This window comes from Amblyomma maculatum, chromosome 4, assembly GCF_055883805.1.
Source record: "Amblyomma maculatum isolate TAMU_Amacu chromosome 4, ASM5588380v1, whole genome shotgun sequence".
In the NCBI taxonomy this organism is placed as follows: Eukaryota; Metazoa; Arthropoda; class Arachnida; order Ixodida; family Ixodidae; genus Amblyomma; species Amblyomma maculatum.
The window spans coordinates 72,420,034-72,441,523 of record NC_139347.1 but is presented as its reverse complement, the minus strand read 5'-3'; the positions used below and the strand labels follow the sequence as shown (position 1 = coordinate 72,441,523).

General features: G+C 45.4%; 1 protein-coding gene across 2 annotated transcripts in view; it reads right to left on the bottom strand.

Moving 5' to 3' along the window:
* The window catches only part of LOC146191381 (clotting factor B-like), a 41,132-nt gene that overhangs the window by 11,810 nt on the left and 7,832 nt on the right, over nt 1-21,490 (bottom strand). For both annotated transcript variants that reach the window (XM_084599924.1, XM_084599925.1), the window contains 6 exons: nt 18,224-18,433; nt 14,286-14,351; nt 13,235-13,486; nt 8,219-8,313; nt 3,036-3,142; nt 1,529-1,794 (listed from right to left, as the gene is read on the bottom strand). In XM_084599924.1, the coding sequence (XP_084456050.1) occupies nt 1,529-1,794; nt 3,036-3,142; nt 8,219-8,313; nt 13,235-13,486; nt 14,286-14,351; nt 18,224-18,433 (996 nt within the window). The remainder of the gene's footprint in view (nt 1-1,528; nt 1,795-3,035; nt 3,143-8,218; nt 8,314-13,234; nt 13,487-14,285; nt 14,352-18,223; nt 18,434-21,490) is intronic.

Here is a 21,490-nt window from a genome sequence, read left to right as displayed (position 1 = left end):
TTTTTTTTTTTGTACCGGAAAGAGGCGACTCTAGGGTTTATGATGCGATTATAAAGTCGAAATGATCGGAAATTTACAGAGTTACCCTTTAAACCAGCTACGCCAAGAAGGATGAAAACATGAATATTTTTATTCCACAATTTACAAACCTCTATATGAAACAGTATTCCTCAAGACTCGTAGACTCGTAAACTGTCCTCTTAAATATAAAGTTACGTTCAAGATGGCCGGAATCAAATCGTTTTAATACCCCCTTTTCAACTAAAGCCGCAGCTGAATTTGATTCTCCGCTCCAAGCTATTCTGTAAGCGGACAATCTGCATCAATCTGAAAAATTTTTCTTCTGTAAAGTGATTTGCAAATTACACGATTTGGTTTCTGATGACCTGAATACTAAACCTACACTTGTCAGTAAAGGTTAATTTATTTTTTCAATGTACAGGGTGATCCACTTCTAGCTATAACACGGCCACTGCTTTCAAAGCATCATTGCGTCCGACCCGGCCATTCCATAAAGCTATGCGGCAGGCCATGCGAAGCATCACCTCCGCGTCCCACTGTACGTACATACATCGATAAGCGCCTGCATCCGACGCAATGCTGCTTTGAGAGCAGTGACCGTGTTATAGCTATAAGTGGATCACCTGTACGTGCACTGGACGTGTACATCTACACCCTAGCAAAGCTGTGTTTTTATGCCTCGTTTGAAATTGAGTCGATTATACAAGGCTGCATAAAGTTTATAATTTCGAGTACGTGCACTTTTTCAGTCACATTCGTGTATTGCGTTTCGTTTCAGTATGTAACAGCCTTACAGAAAACGCATCAGTAAATAAATAAGCTTTTCTAAATTCGTCGAAGCTATCAGATATGAACACCATTCATAGCAAGGAGGGTGAGACTGCAAAGGACCATACAAAGCGCAACTTGCAATATCATTTGCCAAGTAGCGTGGAGCTCGGAGCTGAAGCACATATTTTTCCTAGTAAAAGAGTGAACATCAACGCTAACGCCTGAGAGCATCGCCTTCAGTCGAACAATAAGTATTGTTATAGGCCTGCCCGCATAATGAATAGGAGCGGCGCATGGAAACACGGACACAAGAAAACACAGAAAAACAGGACTAGTGCAGTGTTCGTGTGCATGTCTGTGTCCGTGTTTCCTTGCGCTGCTCCTCTCCATGATGCCTTACCGGCTGGCCCACATGAAGGTATTAATCTGCCCGTATAAGTAAAGACATGCTGCAGAGCACTAAAGCAGCGTGGAATCAAGGCATGCTAATAACTACAGACCTCGAGGCACTTGCCTTGTAATAGTGGATAAAAAGCAGACATCAGAATGGATAAATTAAAAGCAATAGTACAAGAGAACTGCAGTATTCTGTACATTTCTTTCTTAGGTCGAATAAGTCTTTTTTTAAGCAGGGCGGCTTCTTATGGACCTTCGTGCTCTTTCGCGAATCTGCGACCGAAGCGCAACTCAGAAGCACATTGTCCGAGTTACGCTCGTCGACACGCATACTACCCACCGAATGTGTCGTGACCCCATCCGAGCACGGTGGCGTCATCCCGGTCGGGGAGAGAATCCTGATCGGGAAGGCAGGCTCCCGGGTTCCTTATGTGGCTCGGGAACCCCGATGCGTTGAGGAACAGCAGCGCCACGTCGTTGTAGTGGTAACGGTCGTCATAGTCGGGGTGAATGAGCACCGACTCCACGTGACGCTCCACAAAAGGCTCGCTGCTTTCATCCGATATGCTGACGCCTCCGATGCGGACCACGTAATGGGTGTCGCTTCTGAAAGAAAAAAGAAGGAAAAAGAGTGATCGCGAGAATCTTCGCGTTCGTGACGAAAAAAACTGGAAAAATAGGATGAGCATGCGGACATAGGGAACCCGTGGCTCTGACTGCCTCTAAGTAGGTCGTCTGCTCGATCACAAGACAACTGCATATATGCATCGATAGGCAATTGACCATGGTAATTCTGTTTAGTTTCCGTCATATTGATTTAGCTTCGACGTTAACGGCAACAGAGTAAGCGGCAGAGCCACTTATTTCGTCTGTCCTTGAGTATACAGCTCGACAGTTCTATAGTGTAAACTTTCGGTTGTGGCGGCTGACAGGACTGGATCTCGGCAGGCTTGCATAAAAACAACTTTACCTCTTCCTCACTCGCCACTTCTAGTAAAAGTACAGACAGTCTTTAGCCGCATCACCTCCCCCCTTTTAAGGATTTAGTTCAATGTGCACTTGCCTGCACAAAAAAAAAACTTCCTGTAACGCGGCACAGCAGACATTTCTTAAAGCTAGTTGTTGTTTCTGTAACGTTAGGTATCAGGTTTGGTTTGGTTTATGGGGTTTAACGTCCCAAAGCAACTCAGGGTATGAGAGGCGCCGTAGGAGAGGGCTCCGGAAATTTTGAACACCTGGGGTTCTTTAACGTGCACTGACATCGCACAGCACACGGACGGCATGCTTTTCACCTCCATAGGAAAGCGGCCGCCACGACCGGGATTCGATATTTGCCGCGGGTAAAGCAACCGAGCTCCCTTGCCACTGTGCCACCGCATCGGGAGCTAACGTTTGGTACAAGATAGCTGATACGCTCTGTATATATAGAAATAAATGTCATTTTCAATATCTTCACCATTCGATAAATTATTTTCCGGAACGTCCCTGGAAGGGCCTCTAATGGCATCATTTAAGCTGCTAAATGAAAATGAGACACATCAAGGTAGCCATCACTTTCAACAAGTTTAATTCGCCCGAAATGTTAATAACAATTCAAATATATTGAAATAGCAAGAAATAACTTCAATTTTTGACGAGACTTTGGACTTCCATATAATGATATGAACAACATACTCAGGCTTAATAATTTCCCCCTTCGAACTTCGTATATTCCTGCCAAACACCTAAAAACTAGTTAATATCCTTTGAGTCATGATTTTAACAAATCTACGGCGTCTAAAGTTATAAAAAAAATGCACATCTAGTAATCACCTAAAATGACTTGTTTGGTACGGATGCATACTTACAAAGAGTTGTAGTAGCAGTGGGCCGCTGACAGTACCACCCTTCTGGCTATCAGTGTACCTCCGCACCAGAAATTGAGTACCTTAACGCCGTCCCGAAACACCGCCACCTGCGTACGACAAACGTCAACGCATTGAATATAGTAGTGTTAAATTTGGTAGGTTTTGTGTAGTGTACTATCAGTGACGTCAAGTACAGACAAGGGCGAGGCCATGGCGCCACGGAGATGCAATGACGCTAACGGCAGGAGTGATTTTTGTTTATAAGCAAAAGTCGGGACTATCTACGTTTGTTGTATAGCACGCATGCTTATTTTCGAGTAAAATTTGTGATATTCCGACAGGTTGTAGCGGTTGGCTACGCCGCGACGCGTAATAAACAAATCGGCAAGCGTTTCCGCCCTTTCTGAGCGGCCGGATAAATGTGAAAGCGACCGCGGAAGCTACCATAGAGCACAAAAAGTAGACCCCTTCGGCTATTTTAAGCGATGGATTGCCTTAGTGGCTAGCATTGCACTTCTGGATTGAAACTTGATAAGTTTGCTTGTGACTGTCAGTCCTAGTGGTTGCTCTTCGGATGCGCGACAAGAAATGCAAGAAAAAGCGCTTGCACTCTTTCAAGTTTTTTCATGATCTCGGCATACGTTTAAACACGATATTCCGTGTGCGTGTGATCTTAGGTCGAACGCAGGGGACCCGCTGTCAGACCTTGTTCACCCGCAATACTGTCCAAGCATCCCTTCGTACAAGAAAATGACAAAAAAAAAAAAAAAATCTCCTGCCAGTTACATTCGGCGTTCACACCGAGCCGCTAGGCGCGATGTTGTCAAAGTAGTACCGTACTTCGGAAGTACGTATACAACGTGCAGTTTTTTCTTTATTTTCACATTCATGACCTTCAACAAATGGCTCAACATGGGTCCTAAGCTATAAAGCGATAAAACGTCACTGGGTCAAAGATCTCCGTGGCGGTCGTACAGGTGAGGACTAAACTTCTGAACAGCCCAGACGACGGCGAGACATTCTTGCTCGGTAATAGTGTAGTTTTGTTCCGCAGGAGTCAGAGTTCGGCTTGCATAGGCAACACCATTTTCTGTAGAGATGTCTTGGCGTTGCAGAAGGACAGCGCCAATGCCATGGCTACTGGCGTCGGTGTGCAAAATAGTCGGAGCTTTGTCATCAAAATGGCAGAGGACGGGACTCGAAGTCAGAGCATGCTTCAGAGTTTCAAATGCTTTTCCGCAAGCAGGAGACCAGGCGAAAGGCGGGTTGGTGTGAAGAAGCGCATGTGAAGGTGAGGCAATAGAGGCAAAATTGCGGATGAATCTGCGGAAGTATGATCCATTTTTAACCAGCCAAAGGACGGGACACAGGCAAGAAGAGGACAGGACAAGGCTGGACTAGCAACTGAATGTTTATTGAACGAAAGAAAATAACGATAACTCGTTCATTTGCTAGTCCAGCCTTGTCATGTCCTCTTCTTCCCTGTGTCTCGTCCTTTGGCTGGTTAAAAATGAACCCTCACCAACTTGCCCAGTTGTCAAACTTGCTGGAAGTATGATGCCAAGCCGAGTAAACTGCGGAGATCTTTGACCCGATCTTTGACCGCGATTAAACGACGAAAGCGATGAGTACATAAAAAGGCTCGTCATATATAAAAAAAAAAAACTGCTTCGCGTTGTCCATGGCGTCGTCCTCCTGTCCTTTCATACGCTGCCGATCGACACGGTTGAGAAAAGTGGACGATTTCTGTTTTTATATACCTCTTGCTTTCCGGGGCTTCATTTTATCACTCAACGCCGTCGGTCACCCAAGTTGTGCAACGCAGCTACATGAGCGGAGGAAAAGACGATACAGAGTTCCACGTAACAATTCCGTATAGTGAATTTATTGCATATTGCATTATTGCATACGCTGAAACAACGCAGAACTACCCTCAGGACTTAAGCAAAACGGTCTTCTTAGCACAAGCGATGTGTATGCTTCGAAATATTCGCACACGCGGGTCAGGGTTTTGCAAACAGCATAGAAATGTTTTTTTTTTTTTCTTTTTTTACCGACGACCTGGCATCGCGGTTGACAGCAGCCCCACATTTGCTGACATATAAAATGACGCCTATTTGTATCGTATTGCCTGAAAAATAACTTAGCCTTGAACAAAATAACAATATAAGTCGTTGATGTTACATATGCGGGAACTCCAGATATTCACGTGTTTGTCTGTGTCAAGTTTCATCATTGGGCGAAGCTAAAGCACTTCTGGGAATTTAACAAGATTAGAATGTATGAAGCTAGTAGGTTTAGCCTAACAAGTGGTTCTGGACTACCATTTAGATATATGAAGTAATCGACTCTTACTTCTCAAAGCACAAAAGCAATACAGAGAAATTAGATGATTACGTCACCATCGGAGACGTTTGGTTCCAAATGCTTTCGCCCACACACTTGTATGCGTCGTCCGATGCCGTCAAGCGAAACCTCTATCTTCGATGGAATGGTTTGCTGTTTGTTTGTTTGTTTTTGGAACGTACCGCCTCTATAGTTGACGTCATCATCGGGATGCCTACTGGTAACTGTGCACTGCGAAGACGTTTAAATGCCGAAATAGCTTCATTCACGGATTACGCCTTCATTTACTCTCTAGCGCAAAATGATTTGCCATGGAATTACTGTTAGCTTTCCTGTATTCGCCTCCATTAATTTCATTGAATTTAAGAGCCTCTTCAGCTGTCCTTTAGCTGAATTTTCTTTTTTTTTAATATGGACGAGGCATATGCTACCTTTGTTCACTAACCAACTGATTTCATTTCATTTGCGCAGGAGACCCATATATATCGCCACTGATATTTGTAGAAACCTCTTGTAAAGCGGCAGGTTTCTTTGTCAGTATAATTAACAGGGTAATTTAATTGCTCATCGCTGGGACGCCAGAGCCACATTCTACACTCGTAACTTCACTTGCAGTCCAGTTCATGAACCAGCAAGGCAAGGATGAAGAGGCAGCAAGACCACGTTACAAACGTTCTGTCGCCATTCCTAGTAGCGCGCTTTGTCACAACCGAGTGAGGATTGTTGATCATAATGCATATCTATACTTGAAGAACATGAGCGCAATGCCGATCTGTGCGAGGGAGCAGACTATTTTCTTTACTCTGCACTTTATTTTAGCTCCTGTCGATAAATATATAGCACTAAAACATGGATACACTGCTCATTGCTGTTTTTAATCGATTAAATAATTTCAGGTTAGAAGTCAAAATTCCATCCAGCTTCCCTAAAGGAGAAGCATCGCTTCTTTTCGAAGGCGAAGGAAGCTCGTCGAGGAGCTTTCTCTGATATAGAGAAAATAAAAGGCTGATTGATTGATTGATTGATTGATTGATTGATTGATTGATTGATTGATTGATTGATTGATTGATTGATTGATTGATTGATTGATTGATTGATTGATTGATTGATTGATTGATTGATTGATTGATTGATATACTGCAGAACGTACGCAATTCAAATTGCTCCTGTTTCCCGCTACGCAACGCCCACACAAATTGCACGGCGGCCTCAACGCCTTAACTACCCTTCTGCTACGCCGACATAAAACGTTGCCCATTCTCTTGTCCCGTCGCTTTAATCAGTTTCCTGCCCCCCTAATTTAGTTGTAGGACCCCACAAAGACCTCCAGCGAGCCGCGGTCCCGCTAAGACATCTACGTCACAGACGTTCAAACTAATACTGCTAATAAAAGGACTGTCCTCCCCCTCCTCCTCCTCTTTTCGAAGAGGAATCAAATGAAAGAAAACGCGTAAGGAAACACAAGGAAACAATTAACGAGAGACGAGCGACCACAGAGCTGCTTATTCTTGCAGCATCACCTCCCCGAGCGGCAGGCACGTTTCCTAGAACACAGGGAATACCCGATGTTATCCGGAGTTATCCGCAAAAACGAGGCACTCCAAGCCACGCTCGTACCATAGGTCCCTGTGGGCAGTTTTGCTACGTACAGAGTAAATGCACAACTGTAGGAAGGCGGACAAAGCAAACGACGTAAAGTACCCCGAACGCGCGTCCAAAAACCAGGGGAAAACGAAGCTGAAGGCCGGGTTTTATAGTAATTTTTACCGGGAATTGCCCGCCGCCGCTGACACTGGAAAGCAAACCGGCAAAGGCAGTGCACACACAGCTTTGCCCCTCGGCAGCTTCGGCTATGGTATTCTGCAACCACACTTTCGGAGCTGTTTGTCCCGCCCGCTTCAAAGCTTCCAACGTTGCTGAGTTTTTTTTTTTTTTTTTTCTATGTCCTTCAGAGCAATTCGCATAACATCACCAGTGCTCCAAATATCTGGAGTACCTACTTCTTCCGCTCCTCCTCAAGGCTTGGAAGTTTCGACGGAAAGCGCTCCTCTGCTTTTGGAATCCTGGAAGAAGCAGGGTTCCTCCCGCTAGATGCCGTTGCCTCCCAGGAACTACGCAAACTAGTCACCAGCATGTGCTCCAAGGAACAAAGCACTTGCTACACCAAGTTCACGTAACCAGCAGTAACTCTGGCTTTAACCAAGCTGTGTAACTCCTGTACCTCCCTTATATTAGCTAGCTACATAAATTTCTTCCCTTGATCTTTCCCCTCTGGACAGTCTGCCTCATAATGTCAAGCAGTTATATCAGGCGTAAATGCGAACAGTCACGTTCCACAGTATGTGCTACTACAAGCTGTCTGGACCATCTAAGCAGAGTAATATTCTAGTGACGCTCACGTATCGACTGATGGTTCAACTTCACAGGACGCTTCCTCCAGTTTCCTCCTTAAGTGCCATCAACACGACAATGTTTTCTGTCGCCTGCAGCGGAATACATCATACACGACACGTTAAAGAAACTGTATCCTATGTCGCCTACTGATATCTTGACAAGGCCAGCGAACCCCAGCAGCCTACGTCATGACTGCGGATGGGCGATAAAATGCGAGCAAATAAAGCTGCAAACGCAGATCTGAGTCGAGTCACGTGGTATTCCCTCGCCATTTTAGTCATTTCCGCGCGCACATATTCATCGTCCATCCGCTGTTCGCTGCTGGAAAAGAAGGTCATGCATCGGCCTTTTTAAGGTCTCCGTGGTAACGATTCAACAAGGGGATGCAAGCAGCTCCCAAGACTTGCAAATCAGTTCATCTCCACGTGCAGCGTTAAGCTTACCATGAAAGGGTACGTTCCAAGCTCGGCGTTTTTTCCACCTTTTACGACTGGTATGAAGTCGATGTGACCGGGCTTGTTGGGCGTCTTGCCGCAATCTGAAACCATTAATACGACCTTAGCAGGATGCTCAAAGCACTGGGTACAGTGGGTAGTTCCTCGAATCCGATGAGGTCACTTAAAGGACGTAACAGAGACTACTGACACATTCACGTTCTAACAGTGAAAGGTTGAGATCACTTTTGCGATTACGAATCTCCAATTTTGCTGCAACTGTGTATAGTAAACTAGAGTAAAGGCAGGTCAAAGTTTCTGGGTTAGAAAACAGACCAAAAAATGAATTCTTTGGTGAGCGCGGCAGAGAGAGAGAGAGAGGGGGGGGCATGGTTCAAGCATGGACAACAGAGTGTCAACTCAAAGTAGACTGCTCTAGCCGAGGCGAAGACGTGGAAAGAACGGAAGGGCGACATCATTATATGTCCAGCACCCATGTGACACCAGCGGTTACTTTACGCTGCTTTTTGCTCTCATCCATTGGCTCAAATATTCAGCGGCCAGCCATTATGCCACCGAAGAAAAGGCACCTCGTGGGCACCAGGAGGTAGGGCCGGAGTGAAAACACCGTGCTGTCTAGCGAAATTACGCCTAAAATAAAGCGCGGTGGGAACGAACAGCTGCTTCCTGACACGAAATATGCGAAGGCTGAGGAAGTAGAAAGAGTAAGGCGGACTGCAGCGACACGCACAACGATGGGGACAGGGATGGCACACCGCCAGCAATAAATTAAAATGCGACGCAGGAAAACAACTACACCAAAATTTCCTTCCCTACGGTACACATCTACCAGAACGACTCATGCAGTACCGAATCTGGAACAATATACGTGTATACGCGCTAATCTTACGTACCTGAAGAGAGGCATATATAACACTTTTAAATATATGCATTCTGTTTCAAACACAAAAACGCCTGACAGATAACCCCCCACCCGGGGCTGCTGCTTGTCATTGCTTCTGGTTCCAGTGGCCGTTGGAAAATACAGCGCGCAGGAACGTAGCTCACTAGTGTGGGACATTGTCTTCGCACAGCTGCAGGGCATAAATCGCAGGGCAGTGACCTGGCCGACGATCTGTGATCCTATGCTTGTATCTGCCTTCTCTGCGGATCACGAATCTCATATCAAAGTGACCCCCCTCCTCCCCCAATCATCACATACCATCTAAAAGATGTGTCTTAATTGTGCCGTACTAGTTTGATTTATGCCGCCACCGCATGTGCCTGCCAGCCACGAACTTTAATCCTGAACACTAACGAAAAGTAGCTTAATGGTATAGACCAACACCGTGTTTACAAATAAAGGGGGCGCTCGCGGCGTCGCAGCCGACTGGGGGTGAAAAATAGGGTTAGCGTCCATAGGAATACATGGAATCGAAATATTCCAAAGCAGTTTTCTCATTTCACGGGGCACCTGTGATGTCGTTATTCGGTACAAAGCAACTATGAACATCCTAGAACAGATCATCAAAATATGAAATCCCATTACCGAGGCGAAATATTTTTAAAATACCGCGAAACATGTTGGGGTGCGAGTTGGGAGGGCGACCCGTAGAAAAACATGCAAACACAACTTACCGGGACATTTTTCTCATTTCGCAGAGCATCAGAAGTGTTGGCCGGTCGTTAAACGTTGACCAGCGCTTTGAAGAAGTGTTTGATAAAGTATGGTGCGTCATTATGGAGGCAGTCTACTTTTAAAAAGTCTCCGAATAACCTGTGTTGTGAATCCAGACACCGCCAAAAGGCAAGCTGGGTGTAGCGAATCGCGCAGTTTTGCTTACAGTCTGATATGCTGCCGCATAGGGTAAATAAGCTTGATAATACTGTCGCTCCAGTGATACGTGCTAGACAGAATCACATTTGAAAACAGTTGTCAAACACCATACGACAATATGAACCGAACGAGATTCGCGCATTGCAGCAGACGAGAGCGCAGCTGGCTATGCCCACCGCGGTCGCCTCCAGCTCCGGAGCGTCTGCTAGCGACAGCGTAGGTGATGCATATAGGGGGTATTCACGTGACGTCACAGCTGACGTCAGCACGCAGCCGATGCCATCTTTGCGTCCTGTTCTGACTAGTACTAGTACGGGGCGGCGGTTAGCTTAGCTGTTCGTGCACGTCCGTTTGCTCTGTCACTCTGCCTCATGCCAGCACCGTTATGAGAACTCAATCGGTATCATGAGTGACATTTCGATTTATCGGCAAAGTGTGCGCGATGCGGAAAGATACCTGTTCGAAACAAAACTTTGGTACCGACCCGTGTGCAGTCGATATGCGCAACTGCGCGGTAAGCGTCGGCCTGTGCCCACGCATAAATATATGCGACATTCATGAATTCCTTGCCCTAAGGACGAGCTTCGTCACAATTAGAAACCAATCGCAAGCCTACTGACCACTCGAAGAAAGCAACTGCGTTACAAGCGGCTGGGTTAAGAGCCGCGGTTGAAGCAGACGAACTCGCTCTTTGTGCAATTACGTGCGTGCCGTCCAACGTTTATACCAACTAACCACCTGAGTTTTTGTAGCTGATATTCTGCATAGAAATGGCGTTTGGTAGTAAGTATCTTTTATACAAAACTTGTTTGGTGTACTGGCCTCAGTCGATCAGAAGTCTGATGTTTGCATCGTCTGTGGCGGTAAGGAAGCAAAAGAAACCGCTGCCACAGGGCACAGCGATGACACCGGTGGCGCCACCTCGTTGTCTTGCGGGCTCGAAATAACTTTTTGAAATACTCTTGAAATACAGCGCAGTTTTGGCCAAGCTAAACTTGATTTGTTATTAGAGATAAATAAGTTTATAAAGGTCTTCAAACCTTCTGCAAAACAACTCTGCCCGCCTACGTTCCTTCGCCGAATCTGCATGCGGTCTGCTTTGATTAGCAGCCGACACAGACGATGCGAACATCCGACTTCTTCTGATCGAATGAGGCAAGTACGGCAAACACAAAGTTTAGCGAGCCCTCTTTGAAGGATTTTATTGCAGAAAAACATGAAGAGGAGGTGTTGGCGGTGCGCTGCATGCATGCGCATGACTGGAAGCGATACATTGCCACGCTGCTCTTTTACCGGGAATGTGTCTTCCGAGCGCGTGAAGAACAGTCATGCGCGGATAGTGACAAGAGCTGGCTGCTAGGGCACATCTGGAAGATTCCAGTCCAGCCCATTTTGACATACATGTCTCATATTTCATGATACTTGTGCGGTTGAGCCGTGCCAGCCATACGTGACGTCGCATCTCGGTGAGGTGTCTCGTTCGAGTGGAGTTGTTCGTGTGTACTTCTGGAACCTTAAAATGCCGAGGTCGTTCGCGCAGCTCTTCAGCTTCCGTTGTCTATACTGTGAACGCGTCTATTGCAGTCTACGATAGCTCGATAAACAACATATAGATGCGGATGCCACTGCTTGTAGAACCGCACGACAGCACTTGATACGTACGTTCGCCCTGTTCGTTCCGTGGACACAAAAATGGCCGACTGCGCCTCAATTACCCACAATGCACCACGCACAGCGCGTCAGTGAATACCCCCTATATGGTCGTCTGCAACTGTGCGCGGTCAGTTTATCGTGCTGTTAGCGGTCTCGCAAGTCGTCAGACTTGCATTACTTGCAAGAGAATGTAGTGTGTCATTCAAAATGACGTCGGGGCGTCATACAAGACGTTCACCAAAAAATGAGAAGGGTTCAACGCTGCTGAACCGAGCAAAACGTTGCGGTAAGTTGTGTTTACATATATTTCTATGGGTCGCCCTCCCAACTCGCACCCGCATACGTTTCGCGGTGTTTTAAAAATACTTCGCCTCGTTATTGAGATTTGATACTTTGGTGATCTGTTCTAGGATGTTCATAGTTGCTCTGTACTGAATAACGGCATCACAGATGACCCGTGAAATTAGAAAACTGCTTTGAAATATTTCGCTTCCATGTATTCCTATGGGAGCTAAGCCTATTTTTCACCCCCAGTCGGACCACGCTAGCGTTAGAAGCGCCACCGCATCGTGCTTACGTCACAGATCGGTGTTGGTCTATAAACAGAGCAAAAAAAAACAATAAAAAGAAAACGGAGTACCCTCCATGAATAAGCTCCGAGACATGCATGTCCCCCTACACCCAACTGCCGCAATTTGCCCATGCAATCGCTAGCATTGAGAGCAAGTGGGAAGTATCGAGTCAAACAATGCAATGACTATTTCGAAAAGCTTTGCGAACTCTATCGAGGGCCAGCATAATAAACCCATTCAATTCCGTTTAATTTTACAGTAAGGGCCTTTGATGGAAGTCCACCCCGAGTGGTCTTATAAATGAAGTCCGTTGGAAGAGTTGCATCGTCCCTAACTCCGCAAGCCAACGTCAAGACAATGCAGCACAAAGAGCTTGGCTTGGCAAGGCTGAGCTTGGCTTAGCCTGTTGGAGTGGCTCCACGCTGAGGAACCCCAGACAAAGGAAGAAACCAATAGAAGAAAGGAAAAAAAACACGCAGAACGAAGCGAGGGAGAAGAGGGAAACGAAACCAAGCAAGGGAAAAGAAGGACAAGGACAAAGAAACGAAGACCGATGTCCAGCCAAAAAGGAGCACAAAGCTGAGGAACAAAATGAAGGAGCAACCAAGCCAAGAGAACGAAGAAGGAAGAAATAGGAGAAGCCAGCAGACGTATAAGCCCAGATGAGAGTGATGTGGAAGAGCACTAACTCCGAAGAGAAGAAGTGGGAAGCAAGACGACAACGAGGAGAAGAAATGGAGGAACTTGACGCCCCGATCTCGCTATTTTAATTAAGCTCTAGACTAATTTAGACAGTTTTCTTATTATAACGTCGCCATTGCTCAAGCAAACAGATTTGGAATTGTCGGAGATATGCCAATCTGCCTGGCAGAAAGTATAAAGAAAAATGTATTTTTTATGAAAACCGGGGGAGGGGATGGGGGGTGGGGCGTTAATGCCACACTGTATTAGTTGCTTACGCACATTTTCCATTCTCGTACTTGAGCCCGTCTATCTTGACGGCTCTCTCGAGCGGTGGCTTTGGCGTGACTGGCGTGACTGGCGTGGCTACCTGGGGCTGGTTGAGGGGGCAGCAGGCGTGCGCGACGCCATCTTTGAGGTCGCAGAGTGGAGGGAACTTCTTCTGGCGTACCAGCTCCCGCAGAGACGCGCAGGTGTCCAACGGAACGCAAGTTCCAGGTTGTCCAGACTCACTGACCGTACATGGTGTTCCATCTGCAGCACCATAGACAAAAAACCCATAACTAGTTACGAGTATTTTATTTTAAACATTATTTATTTATTTTTTCCTCTCTTATATCCTTTTGAATGGTCGTTATAAATTACCTCAGGAAGCATGACGAAAAACGCTAGCAGTGTCTGGGTTTTGCTACTCTGGCAACGCGGACAACATTTGATGCATTGCATTGCCGTTAAGCAGCATATACACAGAGGAACAGTTCGTCACAACAATGCAAGTAGAATAATAGGAGTAGCTTTTATATATTTCAGACAGCAAGGAAGACGAGAACGTCGACAAACTATCTCACAAGCAAGGATATTTCTTAAAGAACACAAGCACGCTGTGTTTTCCTTTTTTTCATGAAAAACATTGAAATCAAGTTATTCTGCATGAAAAACTATACAGGCGAAGGAGGAACCACATTTGGTGAATAATGTGCATTCTTTTTTTGACATGAGTAAACGTAAACGATTGCCTTTGAGAGTTAACAGACTGCTGCAATAATCCCCACTTGCGTGACAGCTTAGCTAATCCTCCCTCAAACTTCGCCTAACCAATATTTTTAATTCCAGAAGTATTCACTGATTACAGTGTTCAACTAATGTAATCGGCAAATCAGTCCGTTCGGCTGCTATCACAGGATGAAGTGAATTGATAGCCCTATTTTCATTTAATCGAACTTCACAAAATTCATACAGTTATTAATATATCATTTTGTTTGTTTTTTCTAGCAGAAAAAGGTTGTCCCTGCAAACTTACACTGAAACCGAAGCGCATTAGTGCTATCGTTACCTGCTTGTGGTCCTCCGATTACCGGTTGAGTCTGGTCCGGGGTAGGTGGCAACGGGGCAGGGGTTGCTGCATGCGGGAAAAAAAAAACATACGATAACATCATGATATTTGCAGATAGTAAAACAATCGAATGGCAGCCCACGGTAAATTTTACCAATGTCTTCATTTGCTGGGTAATACAAGGAATATGCAAACACGCAGAGCTCAGCTAGAGCTCTTTTGTCGCTGCTGATGTTGTTTGTATCGCTTTTCTTTGGGCAGCGCGGAAGGCGGTAGTTGTAACCCTAGAGGTAGACTAATGGCGTGACCATCGCGTCACGTGGCAGCGTGTTCTCTCCCAGAGGAGCTGTTCCGCAGTGCATGCCGAAACGCGTCACGTGACTGTTCGGGCGACGCTGCACTGGTCAGTGCTAAACTTGCAGCAACCACTGTCACTGTAAAGCATTTCGGGTGGCATTGTGACGCGTGAATGGTAGAAACTCGCTGCTCATATTTAGGGCTTTGGGATTCACAGCGTACGCTGCAGACATCCGATAATCTGACTGAACATTGACAAGGCGTGAATTACTTGCCCCATGCGCCCGTTGTGATCGTTGAGGTAGCCCATGCTGACATAAAATCTGTAGGTCTCATAGATTTTTTTGCAGGACGTAGGCATTACCAACGACAAACAGCAGCTCTGCGACAGCTTGTATAGAGTTCAGTGTCCCACGTATCAGATCGTAAACAATTTGCAATTTTTTTTTTACTTGCACTAAATTGTTGATATATGAGTGATACAAGAGCGATAGCTTAGCAGCCGCGCAAAGTGGCGTGGGAATACCACGGGCTCACTTAGTTGTCACCGCTTGCGGTGCTCCGGTGAAACACTTAAAATTTTAACCTATACATACGTAAGACAAACCGCTAACTTTGCGGAAGCTGTGCACGACACACATGACCAGGCGGTATAGGAACACTAACTTATTATTTTACATAGGTCACGAAGATTTCTGTCACTAAATGGAAACGCATAGCTTGCAAGCCTTTGGGTGTAATTCAGAGCCCCGCCGCTAACTGGTCCACTTTTAACAGTAGGGTCCTACATAGATGTTCTTAATATTGTCTAGAGGAAAAGCTGGCAGCGCTCCACTTCATACATCATGGACGCTCTAAGCATGCCGGGAAGGCACACTTCGCCGACTTAATTGTTTATTGGTCGACAGATTCGGTTTTTCGGATGCTCAGTGTCGTTTCAATTTACTTTTCGTTGTACCCATTATTGTAAAACTATAAATACATAAAATAAAATAAATAGATGTAAGAGAAAGCCCTCACCGAACCAGAGCTTATCGCAGGCAAAAACTGATCGTCGTGCACATACGTTTTGGATAAATTGTGAGGAATAGATCCTTAATGTTATTTTCGCGCATATTTAATACTGATCCATAGTATCAATATGTCCGCAGATCTCTCTGCACGCTCGTAGCTTTTGCGTTTTCTTTTTTTTTTTTTTTTTCTTCAAGAACGCATCCGTTTGGTTTTCTTTTTTTTTTTTTTTTGTGGAAGCCCTAATTACTCATTGTAAGTAGAGGACATATTTCAGAAGCAAACTTTTCGCTACACATAGGGGGCTTAGGCTATCCCCATAATCATGTACACAACAATACCTTACAGTATCCTCTGGTTGCCTCACTCTGGTTGCCTCGCGTCTCTCATAGCCTGAGTTGCTTTGGGACGTTAAACCCCACAAACCAACCAACCAACACTTAAAGGACGCTCCAACATAAAGCATGAGCAAGTGCAGGAACTGTGTTGTGCGTGGCAAATTTCACAAACGTAACCTGCTTCTGCTGTGAATTATTATTCTCCATGAAGTTCACCCGCCTGTGTCGGTGGTTCTGGAAGTATGGTCGAGAATCGTAATTGCTTTTCTCAGTGTGAACTACGCAAAAGCTACGTGCTTTGGGTTGCTGATACTGCAGGCAGAGCGGATTTCTAACTTATTCTGGTCAAATCAAGCAAGCGCATCGCCCAAATGAGATAGTAAAAAAATACGAATTGTCGTATTCTATCTCTCCAATAAACTTCAGCGAGAATAAACGAAATGTTTCAGCGAGAGAAGCATATTACGCTACACACTGAGCTTCACATCAGCGGTATCAACTGCTCCGTTTTTCACAACACCAATATCAAAGTGATGGAGCTCTTAAAGCATAGTGTACCAGAATACACAGTTGTAGTGCACTATGTAAGTTAAAGCACACCGTTTTTGAGCGATAAGATTTTTTATATATTTTTTGCGTAAAGTGCGCTTGCTAAACTAAAAAGTATGAATGGTACTTACGCCTACTTGCCTGCTACGAATGCGAAAACATTGACTACATTTAATCCACTTTAATTCGTCATAGTCAATCTATAATCTATCTATTATGATGTAATTTACCCTATTCAAACTCAGTGCTAAAGGATCATTCATAATTTACCCTAATCCGCCATAAACAAACTTTTTTCGCCCTAATCCACTGCAGTCTACTCTACTGCAACTAATGTAATCGTAATCCATTCAGTCCATCTTGACTCAACTTAATCCACTCGTATCCCATCGTAGTCCACCTGAAAATTTTCACAATGCAATTAAATGTAGCACAATTAACTCCTAATAAATTGTAATTAACCATAATTCACAACTAATCGAACGTTTACCATCATTAAAGTAAAGTGCCAATGAGTGACGTCAAGTGGGGCAACAAGCTTTTTCAAGTTTGGCGCCGGTTGATGACTGGTACGTCTTCACGGTGGTGACGTCACAGTCCTATTGGACCAATCTGAGGTTTTCATACCATCCTTTGGCCGTATAAGTATTTCGCGTTTTAAAAATTGTTTTTATGGTATGCTATATTTGACCACATGAAGTGAAGGCCGTCTCACCTCTTGGTTAAATGTTGTGCTAGTTTAAATTTGCAGGCTTCTTCTCGCATTTATATTTCTTAGGTAAATTGTGATAGTAAAGCAATGCTTTTTTTTTATATATCTTAGCAACAATTCCTACCTCGGCAGCCGTAACCTTTTAATGTCAAGGCCAGCCATACCGATTAGAAATCTTACCGGCATTTCCGCACTGGATGAAACGCTAAGAAAGTTAGACAGTAGCATCAGTTTTCCCCCAGGTAATACCAACTCTATGCTTGCGTCCACTAAACCGTCCCATGTCCTGCCGCTGAAAAGAGCGAGTGAACGCTGTATTGGCTTAGACTGTGGTTTGTACAACTGCGCAGACCGGCTTCGCGATGGCCTTCGGCCTATAGCATCCGCTAACCAGGCGCCCGCAAGAAGCGGCGGACAACAGTTGCGAGCCCATCGTTAGCACTTGTTTGGTTTAGTTTGTACGAATTCCAACTGATGACAAGCGTATGCGGCACGAAATTAAGCGGGCTTTGGGATTAGGGAGTTTGTGGGGATCAAGTACACGCAGCTGGTACAGGACCAGAGTAATTGGAGAAATGCTCGAGAGGCCGTTGTCCTGCAGTGATGATGATGATGATGATGATGATGATGATGATGATGATGATGATGCGGTTTTCCATAACCACTTCGACTATGAAGGAGGCCATGTGGAGGGTAGATAACTCCACCGCCTGCACAGTGCACTGGCGCCTCCATCGAAAAGCGACCAGGACAGGATTCACTGACGAAAGTTCAGTAAAGAAAGGCGCAGTAACTGTGTCTCAAGCGAAGCTTGGGGGCTTTAACTCTGTCACTTCTGGATGGACATCTGAGACGGGCCTTGAGGAAAGGTACGAATGAAGAAATGAAAGAAAGGGAGAAAAAGGTGTCGTAGGAGAGGGCTCTAGTAAATATTGCCCACCTGGGGGCTTTTCAGAAGAACGCATCAGTGGTTCCTTAATGCCGTGAAAAATGAAGCCATCAAGGTCAAACACGGAGTAAAACAAACTCACCAGGTGGCGCCGGCGGAGGCGGAGGTGGAGGCGGGTCCTTATTGGGACAACACACGATTGGCACCAGACCGCGTAGGCCGCAGAACATGGGAAACTTGAGCCTTCCCACGTGCTTCAATGACTCGAGGCAGTCATTCAGAGGCATGCAGGTACCGTCGGTCATCTCGTCGACCCGAACAAGGTGCTTGGCTCTACACGTCTGCCGTCTCGCTGTAATCGATGGGAAGAATTAACAGTGCTTGGGCCGAACAAGACGCTTACAAGAACGTGCAGCGGTACACTCAGAGGCGCAAAAATATTTGTAAGCAGCGCTCTCCAGCATCACGAGCACATGTGCGCGGCGTTTCAGCAAAGCGCACCATTAAAATTTAAAGATATTGAGATATGAAGGCGGCTTATGCCACGCGATTGCACCAGAGTTGGTGGGCATCAGAAAACAAGGGAATGGTGCCAACTATATATTTCGTTGTTTAACTAATTTCTGACAATCAACTTTTGAAGTTAAAGTGATGTGTCTTGTCGAAATTAGATACTTCTATAAGGATATCAATAAGAGCCAAAAATCAGCGTTTTCTTAGTTTCAAAACGCAATTACTCCTTGTGCTTTAGAGCTGCAAATTTTGGCTTTGTTGCATTAAAAACACGCGTTTTCAAAACGCCGGCGCTCTAAGCCCCGCCGCCGAGGCCACCAATCAATTACGCAAGTTCTACGTCACCTTCTCTTTCCCGCTTGGGCTGGAGCAGCAGGCAGTCGCGCAGAAGGCGGGACAGTAAAGGGGACGCAGCACATGCGCTTTTGGTTGATGGCGCTAGGAGCGGTGCTTGAAGCATGGGCCTTTCGAAAGCATGCCTTTTAATGCGAGATAGCCCAAGTTTGTTTCCTTCTGGAAATTTTATAAACTGATGCGGCTATTAGTGACGGCCGGCCACAAATATATTTTTTCAAACTATACGCCTCACTGTAATAGTTAAAACTTATTTACCAGAAATAACTTAACCAGCTTACTAGTCAACGATATTCCTCTGCTTGCTGATGTTCGCCAATACTTGTGCGATCATGCCGTAGAGGCTGTCTTCATATCTCAAAAAGCCAATATTTAAAAAGTATAATGGCGGACTTCCTTGAACTGCCAGGTATATTAATACGAAGGCATTATATGTCGCATTAGAACAAAATGCAGCAACGGCGTACATGGCACGGAAATCACAAGCATGCATCTATCAGGTCGCAGTTGGCAGGGTGACATGGCCGGGCATTGATTGGTCTACAGTTTGCGTGACGTCACAAGCCCACATGTCATAGCCGAAAAGGCAACAGCAGCAAACTAGGGCACCACTTTAGATGTGAGAACTGAACTCGCCAGGACCATTGGATCCTGAATCAGACACTGTACTCCTAGACCACTCCTGCCATCTTGAGCAGCAAACATCATCACGGCTCTGTCGTGCATTTGGGCATTTAGCAGCATGAATTTGGCAGGTGACGGCGAGAAGACAGCGACTAGCTCATTTATATCTACCACCTACGAAGATAAACTGCGCCAAACTGGTGCTTTCGCACTTGATACCATAGGTTTAGAGGCGTTAAACCTCTTGAAGCTCATTTCACTGCAAAAAAAGAATGCCAATTTTTGTATGCAGCTTCATGACATTATCTGTGTGTATAATAACCACAACAAATTAACTGTGCCTGAAAACAAAGTGCGCTTTGCAACGCGTGCCCTTGAGGAAAAGTGTAGCATTTTTTTTTTAATCACGAATAAATAGCACACTGGAGCGCGTATATACAGCAAAGAGCTTCCGATGTTCAATGTCATCCAATGGGAATAATGCTACCAAATATCCCGAACTGCAACGTTATTTATTCCCTTTTCTGGGGGAGGCATAAATGAGCACATTTGATTCTTGTCTATACATTATTGTGTCCCTCATATTTAACCTCTTGTAGCCCATGGCACCTTTACGGAGACCAAGATAATATATTTTTGTCGTTACTTCCTCTCCGTCCTCCCCGTGGTTTGAGTATCCTCGGAATTATCAGTGCAATATATGGCGCACTGAATCTGAAACATGGCAGTAAGCCTATGAATCAGCACAATAAACTCACTCGTGCCGCTGCGATTTCTATCACTTTCGATCGCTGAGACCAACGTTATGGGTTTGCTCACGGTGGTGGAAACTACATTTCGGTGGAGGCGACGCAAAAACGCACGTGTACTAGGTAATCGATGAATGCCGCTTTGAACACAAAAGTTCATCAATAAATATCATCTAACTCAGCCCACAGTACATTCGACACGACGAGGCAGTACACCTAGTGATCTTTTGCTTGTGCAAGATAGGAGGGTCCGTGTTCTTCCAGCTTCCTCCATTACTCCACGATTCTATTTCACCAAACATGCATCATTTATGACTGGTTACCGGCAGCCTGAACGTCGCGCCCATGTGAATGAGACGCGTTACGCGTCACTGTTAAAGCCCCGCGGAACAGCGTAGACGGCTTAATTGCAGTTTCTTCCCTCTTTACGACATTTCATTTCTTCTTTTTACCGATGTAGCGTACTCACTTTTTTTTTTCGAGCAGCACCTACGTTTCCTAAATGAACGTCACAGTCTGAACGTGAGCCAGCTGTGGCGCAAGGCTGCCACGAGGGTCACAGCGAAGCAATTCTGCGTAGTGCTAGCACAGAACGAACGGGCGAATCATGTGGAAGGCCTTGACGGCGTTGGCTCGATACAAGTGTCGCCGCCTATTTGAAATCAAATGATGCTGCGGCCAGAAGAATGAATACGACACAACCAAGAGTTTCGCGTTACAGCCGTCACAAATGTGTTGCCTCACGTGGGGTCAAAATTACATCTACATAACCTCTATAATTACCGGAACCCTGGAATAGGAACGAAACGATGGTAGAAACAGCGGAGCGACAGTCGTGTAGCATTTACCCATGGACGCAGGGGAGCTTAAGAGATTGACGTGATTGGCTTTGCCAATGACCTAGCAGATTACCGCCCGGCATAAGATGCAGGGTAACGGCTGTCGCTAATAACAGTTCAAATCGCTAAGGACCTGGATACCTTGGTGGCCTCTCGCGCATTAATGGCTTCGCAGCTCGCGGCAAACGATCTGAATGGCATCGATTCGGCAAAAACTGAATAATAGAGCTTTCGATGTCGTGCTGGTTAAGAAAATAAAGGTATAAATCGAACTGCTGAAAAGTATGCTTTAGAATTTTCATTTTTCGACAGATCACGTAAAAAAAAAAA